The sequence below is a fragment of the Cololabis saira genome, chromosome 22, assembly GCF_033807715.1.
Source record: "Cololabis saira isolate AMF1-May2022 chromosome 22, fColSai1.1, whole genome shotgun sequence".
NCBI lineage: Eukaryota > Metazoa > Chordata > Actinopteri > Beloniformes > Belonidae > Cololabis > Cololabis saira.
The window spans coordinates 14,996,623-15,010,333 of NC_084608.1; the positions used below are offsets into that span (position 1 = coordinate 14,996,623).

Sequence of the window (13,711 nt, forward strand, 5' to 3'; positions counted from 1 at the left end):
ATATGGAATAAATAACTAGACAAAATTCCCGGGAAATTTTGAAGTGCCACGGACTACTGCCGGATGATCGCGGGGCTTATTTGCACCCATGAAGGTCAAGGACTCGATACAGATTCCAATGACACCACCCATGACTCTCTATGTCAAACCATTCAAAAGTTATTACAGAAAATATAGAACCGCTAACTGAACCGCTAACGGGATCGCTAACGGGATCGCTAACGGGACCGCTAACGGGACCGCTAACCGAGCCGCTAACGGGATCGCTAACCGAGCCGCTAACAACCGCTAACGGAACCGCTAACGGGACCGCTAACGGGACCGCTAACGGAACCGCTAACGGAACCGCTAACGGGACCGCTAACGGAACCGCTAACGGGACCGCTAACGGGACCGCTAACGGGATCGCTAACGGGACCGCTAACGGGATCGCTAACGGGATCGCTAACGGGATCGCTAACGGGACCGCTAACCGAGCCGCTAATGGGATCGCTAACGGGACCGCTAACAACCGCTAACAGAACCGCTAACGGGACCGCTAACAGAACCGCTAACAGAACCGCTAACGGGATCGCTAACAACCGCTAGCGGAACCGCTAACGGGACCGCTAATGGGATTGCTAACGGGACCGCTAACGGGGTCGCTAACTGGACCGCTAACGGGATCGCTAACTGGACTGCTAACGGTACCGCTAACGGGATCGCTAACGGAATCGCTAACTGAACCGCTAACGGGACCGCTAACCGAGCCGCTAACGGGATTGCTAACCGAGCCGCTAATGGGATCGCTAACGGGACCGCTAACAACCGCTAACGGAACCGCTAACAGGACCGCTAACAGAACCGCTAACGGGACCGCTAACGGGATCGCTAACAACCGCTAGCGGAACCGCTAACGGGGTCGCTAACTGGACCGCTAACGGGATCGCTAACTGGACCGCTAACGGGACCGCTAACGGGATCGCTAACGGAATCGCTAACTGAACCGCTAACGGGACCGCTAACGGGATCGCTAACAACCGCTAGCGGAACCGCTAACGGGACCGCTAACGGGGTTGCTAACTGGACCGCTAACGGGATCGCTAACTGGACCGCTAACGGGACCGCTAACGGGACCGCTAACGGGATCGCTAACGGAATCGCTAACTGAACCGCTAACGGGACCGCTAACCGAGCCGCTAACGGGATCGCTAACCAAGCCGCTAACGGGATCGCTAACGGGATCGCTAACAACCGCTAACGGGACCGCTAACGGGATTGCTAACGGGACCGCTAACGGGGTCGCTAACTGGACCACTAACGGGATCGCTAACTGGACCGCTAACGGGACCGCTAACGGGATCGCTAACAGGACCGCTAACAGAACCGCTAACGGGACCGCTAACACCAATAACACTACCATCCCATAATAAACACCTACCATCCCATAATAACACTAACATCCCATAATAACACTAACATCCTATAAAAACACCTGCCATCCCATAATAACACTAACATCCTATAAAAACACCTGCCATCCCATAATAACACTAACATCCTATAAAAACACCTGACATCCCATAATAACACTAACATCCTATAAAAACACCTGTCATCCCATAATAACACTAACATCCTATAAAAACACCTGACATCCCATAATAACACTAACATCCTATAAAAACACCTGACATCCCATAATAACACCTATCGTGTGTGTGTGTGTGTGTGTGTGTGTGTGTGTGTGTTCATCTAAGGTTAAAAGGTCAGGGTTCAGATTTCTCCATTTTCCAGGTTATACTATGAAGTCTGTACTGAGTGAGTCATGTGACCAGTTCTGGGTCAGTCTAATCAGTCAACAGCTGAGCTCTGGTTGCTAGGGGCAACAAGAACCTGATACAGAGGGAGCGGGAATGACTCAGCTGGATTTTTGGTTGTGACAAACCTGAAATCACTCCACTTTGCGCTCAAACCATAGCTCTTAGCAGAAAAACGAAAACATTTTGAGAAACAGAGAACCTACCAGATTATCTAAATGTTATTTTCATACAGATATTCCTTAAAATGTGTTAGTAACGGCAATTCGAAAACAAAAATGAGATTTTTTTTAAGAAAACTTCATTTAACATGGGAGTCAATGAAGAGAGAGACAGGAACTGGCGTGTCTGTTGGCTCCCCCGTTAAAATTTTGTGCACACCACGCCTGTCAAAGTCACATTTTATAAATCACAACACCTATGTCTATATTCTGACCAAAAATTATCTGTCTACCTTTTACGGTTTGGCCGTGACCTCGAGTTACAAATAAGAAATCATGTTTTTTTTTCAGTGTAACTACACTCTAGCAAACTGACTCCCGTGCTCTAGATTTGAAAAAAAGTGATTTCCAGTCCTCGCTTGAGGGCTCATATCTTGAAAAGTGTACATTTTAGGAAAAAACTGTTTCGGGTTTGGAGAGAGAAGAGAAGTTTTCCTCCGTTTTGAAGTTTGAATGACGTTTCTACGTGCAAGTATGAGAAAGATACGTGACTCAGAAAAAAGGTGAATTTTGTCTTTTTTCTCGACATTTTCCCATCCGCTTTGAATGGCGCCATAGGAATACATAGGGAAAATGAGCTCCCCATTAGTTTGGAAATTTGGAAATGTTTTTGCACTTCGTGCAAAAACTATTCGTGCCATCGTTCTGAAAATCCACAGGACTGTAGTTAAATTCAGGGCCTACAACTTTCTAAATCGGTTCATAATTTTTCGAGTAACGGTGTGCGAGTGGTGAGGCCCCAAAGTTCACGCAATGCGTTCCGGATGGGGCAAAAAGCGCACGTTTGTGCACGTTGCGCAAAAACGTGCACGCCAATCGCTAATAAAAGTCATACCCATCGATTCCCGATTAAGGCGCACGTTTCTACGTTTTTACTTTTCGCGTTTTCTCAAAGCTGTAGGAGGAGTAGCCGGACAAAGTTTTTACGGAAGAATATATAATAAACTAGACAAAATTCCCGGGAAATTTTGAAGTGCCACGGACTACTGCCGGATGATCGCGGGGCTTATTTGCACCCATGAAGGTCAAGGACTCGATACTTAGTCATTTGACACCACCCATGACTCTCTATGTCAAACCATTCAAAAGTTATTACAGAAAATATGTAATAGGCTAATAGAACCGCTAACAAGACCGCTAACGGGACCGCTAACGGGATAGCTAACAGAACCGCTAACGGAACCTCTAACGGGATCGCTAACTGAACCGCTAACGGGATCGCTAAAGGGATCGCTAACGGGACCGCTAACGGGACCGCTAACCGAGCCGCTAACGGAATCGCTAACCGAGCCGCTAACAACCGCTAACGGAACCGCTAACGGGACCGCTAACGGGACCGCTAACGGGACCGCTAACGGGATCGCTAACGGAACCGCTAACGGGACCGCTAACGGGACCGCTAACGGGACCGCTAACGGGACCGCTAACGGGATCGCTAACGGAACCGCTAACGGAACCGCTAACGGGACCGCTAACGGGACCGCTAACGGGACCGCTAACGGGATCGCTAACGGGATCGCTAACGGAGCCGCTAATGGGGTCGCTAACGGGACCGCTAACAACCGCTAACGAAACCGCTAACAGTACCGCTAACATAACCGCTAACTGAACCGCTAACGGGATCGCTAACGGGATCGCTAACGGGACCGCTAACCGAGCCGTTAACGGAATCGCTAACCGAGCCGCTAACAACCGCTAACGGGACCGCTAACGGGACCGCTAACGGGACCGCTAATGGGATCGCTAACGGAACCGCTAACGGGACCGCTAACGGGATCGCTAACAGGACCGCTAACAGAACCGCTAACGGGACCGCTAACACCAATAACACTACCATCCCATAATAAACACCTACCATCCCATAATAACACTAACATCCTATAAAAACACCTGCCATCCCATAATAACACTAACATCCTATAAAAACACCTGCCATCCCATAATAACACTAACATCCTATAAAAACACCTGCCATCCCATAATAACACTAAAATCCTATAAAAACACCTGCCATCCCATAATAACACTAACACCCTATAAAAACACCTGCCATCCCATAATAACACCTATCGTGTGTGTGTGTGTGTGTGTGTGTGTGTGTGTGTGTGTGTGTGTGTGTGTGTGTGTGTGTGTGTTCATCTAAGGTTAAAAGGTCAGGGTTCAGATTTCTCCATTTTCCAGGTTATATTACTTGAAGTCTGTACTGAGTGAGTCATGTGACCAGTTCTGGGTCAGCCTAATTAGTCAACAGCTGAGCTCTGGTTGCTAGGGGCAACAAGAACCTGATACAGAGGGAGCGGGAATGACTCAGCTGGATTTTTGGTTGTGACAAACCTGAAATCACTCCACTTTGCGCTCAAACCGTAGCTCTTAGCAGAAAAACGAAAACATTTTGAGAAACAGAGAACCTACCAGATTATCTAAATGTTATTTTCATACAGATATTCCTTAAAATGTGTTAGTAACGGCAATTCGAAAACAAAAGTGAGATTTTTTTTAAGAAAACTTCATTTAACATGGGAGTCAATGAAGCGCGAAACAGGATTTGGCGTGTCTGTTGGCTCCCCCGTTAAAATTGTGTGCACACCACGCCTGTCAAAGTCACATTTTATGAATCACAACACCTATGTCTATATTCTGACCAAAAATTATCTGTCTACCTTTTACGGTTTGGCCGTGACCTCGAGTTACAAATAAGAAATCATGTTTTTTTTTCAGTGTAACTACACTCTAGCAAACTGACTCCCGTGCTCTAGATTTGAAAAAAAGTGATTTCCAGTCCTCGCTTGAGGGCTCATATCTTGAAAAGTGTACATTTTAGGAAAAAACAGTCCGGGGTTTGGAGAGAGAGGAGAAGTTTTCCTCCGTTTTGAAGTTTGAATGACGTTTCTACGTGCAAGTATGAGAAAGATACGTGACTCGGAAAAAAGGTGAATTTTGTCTTTTTTTTCTCAACATTTTCCCATCCGCTTATAATGGCGCCATTGAAATGCATGGGAAAATCTTCCCCATTAGTTTGGAAATTTGGAAATGTTTTTGCACTTCGTGCAAAAACTATTCGTGCCATCGTTCTGAAAATCCACAGGACTGTAGTTAAATTCAGGGCCTACAACTTTCTAAATCGGTTCATAATTTTTCGAGTAACGGTGTGCGAGTGGTGAGGCCCCAAAGTTCACGCAATGCGTTCCGGATGGGGCAAAAAGCGCACGTTTGTGCACGTTGCGCAAAAACGTGCACGCCAATCGCTAATAAAAGTCATACCCATCGATTCCCGATTAAGGCGCACGTTTCTACGTTTTTACTTTTCGCGTTTTCTCAAAGCTGTAGGAGGAGTAGCCGGACAAAGTTTTTACGGAAGAATATATAAATAATAATAAGCCTGAGCAATAGTATGAGTGCCTCGTGCTGCGCACGAGGCACTCCTCCTCCATTGAGCTTGCGCAGCTCAATGGAGGAGGCGTGCCACGTGGCGCAGCCGTGGCACTAATAAGCCTGAGCAATAGTATGAGTGCCTCGTGCTGCGCACGAGGCACTCCTCCTCCATTGAGCTTGCGCAGCTCAATGGAGGAGGCGTGCCACGTGGCGCAGCCGTGGCACTAATAAGCCTGAGCAATAGTATGAGTGCCTCGTGCTGCGCACGAGGCACTCCTCCTCCATTGAGCTTGCGCAGCTCAATGGAGGAGGCGTGCCACGTGGCGCAGCCGTGGCACTAATAATAAGAAAAGGGAAACCTTTCTAGATACTAATTTAACGCCTTCATTTTTCAGGTTTTCTCGGCCGTGTTTCATTTTTTGGGGATTTTTTTTTTCCACAACAGAGCGGGGTCATGCTTTACAGCCGCTGGTGCGCAGTGGGACCTTTGCAACTTTAGCATGTTAGCGAAACGCTAGCAACATTGCCTTTTGGGCCATTCTGGACGATTGCAATATGGTCATGCCACTACTTGGCATGCCCATAATAATAATAAGAAAAGGGAAACCTTTCTAGATACTAATTTAACGCCTTCATTTTTCAGGTTTTCTCGGCCGTGTTTCATTTTTTGGGGATTTTTTTTTTCCACAACAGAGCGGGGTCATGCTTTACACCCGCTGGTGTGACGTGGGACCTTTGCGACTTTAGCATGTTAGCGAAACGCTAGCAACATTGCCTTTTGGGCCATTCTGGACGATTGCAATATGGTCATGCCACTACTTGGCATGCCCATAATAATAATAAGAAAAGGGAAACCTTTTCTGGGTACTAATTTACGCCTTCATTTTCATGTTTTTCCTCATTTTTTCGGCCGTGTTTTACTTTTTGGGGATTTTTTTTTCCACATCAGTGCGGGGTCATGCTGTACACCCGCTGGTACGCAGTGGGACTTTTGCGACTTTAGCATGTTAGCGAAACGCTAGCAGCATTGCCCTTTGGCCCATTCTGGACGATTGCAATATGGTCATGCCACTACTTGGCATGCCCATAATAAAAACTAAAAATTTCTGGAAATTTTGATATGGGCATGCCCTACCGCCCATTCGTCCCCTCTCGCTGCTTTGGTTTTGGGCTGTAGTGGTTGTGTTTAGGGTGGTTCTATGTCAGTTTGAGGTGTTTTTACGCTTGTATTTCATTCATTCCTGTGCTCCCAATAGTTATTAATGGGGCGCGCTTTTTGGCATCTAGCGTTGCCACGGTAACGCTTTTGACTGAGAATAGTAATGCCCTTCGAGGCAAGATGGAGACGCATCTAACGATGTATGCCTTGCATGGGTGCATGTTCCGGTTCAGGCTACGTTAATAGGATAGGTTTTTTTTTTCACCGTGGTACAAAACCCCATCCGAATGAATGGGGCCATTTGGCCTGGATTTTGACATAACATTTCCTTAAATGCCAGCTTCATGAAATTTGAGTATGTTGAAGTCCACAGCGTGCCGAGTCAGGGGACATTTGTACGATGTCTCTACGATAACCTGTTGCCTAGCAACAAGCGTCCAAATTCAAACAGAAATTTAAAAAAAAATGAAAGGCCAATATCGCAAAAACTGTAATAATTAGCATAATGAGGTTGTACGTAGCGTTAGGGACAATCGGGCCGAGTGTTTGAAAGTTTGAACGATGTCTCTACGATAAAGTTCGACCGAGCAATAAGCGTCTGAATTTTTGCCTTTTTTTTTGCTTTTTGGCATCTAGCGTTGCCACGGTAACACTTTTGACTGAGAAAAGTAATGCCCATCGAGGCACGATGGAGACGCATCCAACAATGTATGCCATGCATGGGTGCACGTTCCGGTTCGGGCAGCATTAACAGATTGTTTATTCACATGGTCCCCCATACAAATGCATTGGTTTTTGTTGCCATGGTAACAAGCCCCATAGGATAGAATGGGACAATTTGGCTTTAATATCTCAAAAGCTGTAAACGACAGTGTAATGTGACCTCAGTATGTTGTAGTCCACATGAAGCTGAGTCTTTTAACGTTGGAACCAAGTCTCTGCGATACCGCGTTGCCGCGCAACAAGCATCCGAAGTTCCGTTAGCATCAAAATGAACAATGTGGAATATCTCAAAAACCGTAATAGCAAGCATGACGAGACTAAAATATGTTGCAGTACAAAGCGTCCCGGGTTGGTCAATGTTGTAATGATGTCTGTACGATAAAGCGTTGCCTAGCAACAAGCGTCCAAAATAAAAGTGATTTTTTTTTTAAATTGAAAGTTAAATATCGCAAAAACCGTAATAACTAGCATGATGAAGTTGTATGGTCCTTTAAAGACTATCGGGCCGAGTGTTTCAAAGTTTGTACGATGTCTCTACGATAAAGTTTGGCCGAGCAATAAGCGCGGGAATTTTCGCCTTTTTTTTTGCTTTTTGGCAACTAGCGTTGCCACGGTAACCCCTATTACGGAGAAAAGTAATGCCCATCGAGGCAAGATGGAGACGCATCCAACGATGTATGCCATGCATGGGTGCACGTTGCGGTTCGGGCCGCATTAACGGACGAAAAAAAGTGCGGAATAAGAATAATAATAATAAAAATAATAATAATAAGAAAAGGGAAACCTTTCTAGATACTAATTTAACGCCTTCATTTTTCAGGTTTTCTCGGCCGTGTTTCATTTTTTGGGGATTTTTTTTTTCCACAACAGAGCGGGGTCATGCTTTACACCCGCTGGTGCGCAGTGGGACCTTTGCGACTTTAGCATGTTAGCGAAACGCTAGCAACATTGCTTTTTGGGCCATTCTGGACGATTGCAATATGGTCATGCCACTACTTGGCATGCCCATAATAATAATAATAAGAAAAGGGAAACCTTTCTAGATACTAATTTAACGCCTTCATTTTTCAGGTTTTCTCGGCCGTGTTTCATTTTTTGGGGATTTTTTTTTTCCACAACAGAGCGGGGTCATGCTTTACACCCGCTGGTGCGCAGTGGGACCTTTGCGACTTTAGCATGTTAGCGAAACGCTAGCAACATTGCCTTTTGGGCCATTCTGGACGATTGCAATATGGTCATGCCACTACTTGGCATGCCCATAATAATAATAATAATAAAAATAAGAAAAGGGAAACCTTTTCTGGGTACTAATTTACGCCTTCATTTTCATGTTTTTCCTCATTTTTTCGGCCGTGTTTTACTTTTTGGGGATTTTTTTTTTCCACATCAGTGCGGGGTCATGCTGTACACCCGCTGGTGCGCAGTGGGACTTTTGCGACTTTAGCATGCTAGCAGCATTGCCCTTTGGGCCATTCTGGACGATTGCAATATGGTCATGCCACTACTTGGCATGCCCATAATAATGATAGCTCTGAGAACAGAAAGTGAAAAGATGCTAGGAAACCGACAAAACCAATTTAAGTTGTCATTTTATCTCATGCATGTGTGCATTCTTCTTTGTTTGCTTATTGTGCTCCTATATGTGTCCATTACCTTTGCTTTGAATAATATCTTGTATGCTTTTATTGAGTTTGCTAGTTTAAGGTCGTCGTGTAATGAGTTCCACAGTTTTACTCCTAAAGCTATTTTTCAATAAAGCTATCAAGTCTTGCTAGTTGATCCGTATCAACTAGATATTGCCGGACTCACCTCATTGCACAGAATTAGCTCTGGAACCAATCTGCTACAGACTCACAGAGTGACTGGACCTTGTTGCACTCTGACGTTGCCCAGGATGAAAGGCAGCAAGCTGGAGTGGGCTTATTCAAAGGATTATATTTTTTCTTAAATGCACCAACCTTGCAAATGAGGTAAGATACAGTATCTCCAGCTTTGACTCTGCGACCCCCCTGCGAGTTGATCCACAGAGCTACGTGGACGTGGGGGAGACTCTTCTTATCAGGGTAGTCCTGAGGATCCTTCGTCAGGGCCTGGGGAGGAGAAGACGGGTCGAGAAGTGATCAACGAGACATTAATAGAGAACATACAGGTGATGTCAAATATCAGAAAGTAAAGGCTGAGAATATTGTGTGAATATACCCGTGTAATGCTCATGTAAAGGCAGAATCCAAGTACTGGAGGACCTCACCTTGTGTATCTCGTACTGGTTGAGAGGAATGTCTCCGTTGGCTACTTTCTCTCCGACCTCCACAAGATGTTTCTGGATGTTTTCCACGATGACGTCACGGCTCTGGTCTGACAAGATCTGACCAATCACATAGCTAGAAGCAAAGGAGAGTGGCGTCGTTCATCATGCAAAACTAACACTTCAAATGCACTGATGATTGGAAATAAAAAAATGCTGTCTGAGTATATCCTTTGGATAAGCGGCTTTAACATACTTGCCACATTCTTTGGCGAGGTCACACCAGTCCCTGCGGACGATGTCCAAGCCTTTGAGTTCCTGCTTCACACTGAACCGGCCTTCCCCGTGATGCTCAACCAATAGGGCTGCATATTTCTTCTTCTTGAGCAGCAAAAGCGACTTAAACACGCCATCAATGTCAATCTCCAGGAGTTTATAGAGCTTGTTCACTTCTGCCTTTACCTGGATGGAAATGTGCATTACTGCATGAGTATGCTGAAAATGATTGAATGGTGATAATATGGTTGAAGACAAGCATGTAAAAGGGAATATTAAAACTGCAACGCAAACCTTATTTCCAAGTTTGAAGACTTCCTCCAGTGACTTGCTGTTGGTGTTGATCATGATGGAGTCAGTATCTCCATAGATCACCTCCAGATTCATCTGAGTAACACACAAGCACAACGAGGAGTGAGGCGTTATCAGAATCATGACATTGGAAAACAACAAACAGAACTCCTGTGAACAGATCTACTTGACACAAATGAAGCCCTCAAAGATGATTGGGATGATTTTATAAAGGGAGTGCTACTAAAGAAAAATATATCATTTCAAAAAGTGGAGTGTGTGAATTTTTACTTGAATATTTCCCTTCAATCCTCTCCTGAGCTTTGGCCTATCAAGAGCTGATTTTCTTTGCTACTTTTAAAGCAAAGCACTTTGATCAACTGCAGTCATTTGACTGTTTGAAAGAATAAAAAATACACCAGACTCAGCGCAACATGCGAGTATTGCCGTTTCCTTGTGAGGGGGAACTGCAGTTGTGAATGGGAAAAAGCTATAAAGGTGAGTGCTGCAACTACCCTTTTGAGGTGATGCAGAAGAGGGAAATGAGGTATTTTAATCCAGTGGGGGACTCACTACGATACCGCTGTATTTGCATAATATTCCTGTAATGCTGGACTGACAGTTTCCTTTTTTTTCTTTTTTTTTTGGCTTTGTGTGGCTTTTTTTACTTTCCCAACTAAAGCCTTTTGATTCCAGCTTGTGGAAACATCTGCATGTCGCCCGCTCTTGGTTAACCAACTCCTCTCCAATGGGGCACTTGTCGCAGGTATTGAGAGGTATTTCCATCAATCATTAATATGGTATCAATCATTAATATGTGTGCAGACAAGGTAAAAAAAAAAAAGAAAAAAAAAAAGTTAAAAATCGATTTTACGATTTTCACGTTTTAACATCGTTCTAATTACATAATCGCGATTACGATTTAAAATCGATTAATCGAACAGCCCTAGTCCTACTTGTGTCGAGCAAATCCCCCCCTCAAAAAAAAAAGTAACAGCAAATATTTCCATCAACTCACCTTCTGAACCATGTCCTTGGTGTGCATTAGAATCTGAGGAAGTGAGGAGACATAACAGTATGAATAACACCAACGACAAAAAGCATTGCAGCCTGTAAACAAACAAATCACCCGGGAACAAACAACAATTAAATATTAAGCTTCCATGTTATTTATTGAGTGTGAACGTGTGATGTGTGTGAAGGCATTCATGCGGACACGGTAGCAGAGCAGGTGACTTGCTTTTAAATGGAGGATAATTGGCTAAGAGGGCAATTATGAGAGCGTGCTGTGACAGGCGTCTTTTCAACCCACACACACATCCAGCCAGCCAACACACCCTCGCATGACTCGCAATGGCCTTTATAACCAGCAGGGCGAGCGGCGGATAAAAAAGTTTAAAAAAAGAAAAGAGAGTTCTGTTAACGCAGATTGTTCACTCAAAGGGAGAGATAGACAGAGAGAGAGGGGCTGGTGGGAGTAGCAGAGGGATCCTAACAGGTGGGGGCCCAGAGAGAAAGGGGGGAGTGTGGGGACCCGGGGTCGCTAATCTGGGGGGTTGGAGGGATGGAACGCGGTGTGACCTGTCACCAGCAATCTGCCCCTCAATCAACCCTGGCTGCATATATACACACCCCGACTCACACCAGCTCTGCGCGGGGACAAGGACGTGGCTATTTCAGAGTGTGAGGAAGGGGCGGGCTCGTCTCCCACTCCCTGAAACCAGAGTGGGATGTAAGCATGCTTTATGGGCTGCGACATACCGCTGTACGGTGGGGGGAGTTGGAGCCATTCACAGAACAGCCCTCCTCCATTAGGGACTGCAGTCAAGGTCAAGGTCTCACCACAAACACACATTCACAATCACACACCAAAGTCTTGGCCCCCGCACATATGCGGGGAATTGCGCTCTTAAGCTTTGATGCAGACAAAATGACTCCGGCCTGTTTGGAGGAAGAGTAATGGAGGACGGGGACTTAAACCTTAATGTAGATCCAGCTTGAGTCACCAAGCGTCAAGTCCTGTAGCATATATCTAATTTTAGGGACATATTTAACTTAAAAATGCTACAATGTTACAGTCAAACACAAATCATGTTGGATTATTAACTGCTTCAGAAGCTTCACACTCTCTAAAATCACCTAATCCATTCTGGCTGTGTGAAATAGAGCAGCATAGTTGACACCAGACAACATTCAAATTAAAATGCAAATGAATGAAAATGTAAAAGTTTGAACTAAGAAGATTCAGATTCAAATCTTTGACTGTATTTCATGATTTCACCGGAACCTGGCATGTTTGTTTAATGTATATAATGGAAAAACATTGAAGGAATAAAATGTAATCTTCATTTAAGTCAGTTATTTTTACTGTGATAAACAGTCGTTATAGTAACAGCTGGAAAGAGAAGAGCAGAGAAGTCTAGCACGGATAGATGTGAGGAAGGGACGCAACAAAAGCAGTACGCGGTAACAGGGGGAGTCGAGCGAGGTGAGAATGCGTTGATGTAATTGATGAGTGGACTCATTTAGACAGGTTTTCCATATGCTGTCACTTCCAGCAGGACGGACAGCTTCAAGGAATGATCTGTGTGAAAGACAAGTCGTTTGACCATGACATTGGAATGTGTGCAACTGACTCTGTGTGTGTGTGTGTGTGTGTGTGTGTGTGTGTGTGTGTGTGTGTGTGTGTGTGTGTGTGTGTGTGTGTGTGTGTGTGTGAGAGAGAGAGAGACTGTGTAAGAGCGCTCATCTTTAAACACATACCAGCATATGTATACTATACCAACCAATGCAAACACATTTCCCCGGGGGGTGAACAGCGTTTTTGTCTGAGTCTTTGCCGTGAAGACCGCACTAGCCACAGCCGAGCGTGCCGCTCATACTGGCCCAAACAACTGAAAAAGCATGACAGGGGGCTCGTGTTACTTAACGTCATCCTGATATTGTGTGATTCCCCTCAGGGAGGCCCCCCTTTATTCATCACTCTCTAACTATGTAACCAACCGCTGAATGTACCGCAGGAGGCACAATCTGCTCAGCTTCAAGTACTCAGTAAATGTATAAAATCTGCTGTTACTGTCTTTCTGTTTTTCCTCCCATCTAAAAAGCATCACTCAGCCCCCTCTGCTCCTTCCTCTTCCCCTCCTCGGCTCGCTGGCATTAACAAACAGTAATTAGATTTGACAGTAATTGAGCAGGTTAAGGAAAGGGGGCTCTCACAGATCAGGGATCATGACTAAAGACTTGTGATTTAGCACAAGCCCAAATCAGAAAAAGCCATAACAATATAAAAGATGCAAAATAAATAAATAAATACATTTTTTTTTTTATCAACTTAATTTGTTCAGTTGGAACTAAAGTGATGCAGCTTTTACCACCGTATGTTTCCTTTCCTACTATTAAAAGAAAGCTCTTCCTTCTTCTTCAGTCTTACTTTGGTACTGTATGTAGAATGTAGTTTTGCATAATCTTGCTGAAAAATGCTGCTATAGTTCCTCTATGTACTAGGGCTGGGCGATATATCGAGATTTTAATATATATCGATATATTTTCAGAAGCGATATGGTACGAGACAATATTGTTTATATTGATTTACATTTTTTTTTACGATTTTGATATAGCTTAT

At 44.7% G+C, this 13,711-nt stretch overlaps 1 protein-coding gene across 2 annotated transcripts in view; it reads right to left on the bottom strand.

Moving 5' to 3' along the window:
- The window catches only part of pola1 (polymerase (DNA directed), alpha 1), a 90,788-nt gene that overhangs the window by 49,798 nt on the left and 27,279 nt on the right, over positions 1–13,711 (bottom strand). For both annotated transcript variants that reach the window (XM_061713474.1, XM_061713475.1), the window contains exons 27-31: positions 11,105–11,137; positions 10,090–10,182; positions 9,776–9,981; positions 9,523–9,655; positions 9,233–9,364 (exon numbers count right to left, since the gene is read on the bottom strand). In XM_061713474.1, the coding sequence (XP_061569458.1) occupies positions 9,233–9,364; positions 9,523–9,655; positions 9,776–9,981; positions 10,090–10,182; positions 11,105–11,137 (597 nt within the window). The remainder of the gene's footprint in view (positions 1–9,232; positions 9,365–9,522; positions 9,656–9,775; positions 9,982–10,089; positions 10,183–11,104; positions 11,138–13,711) is intronic.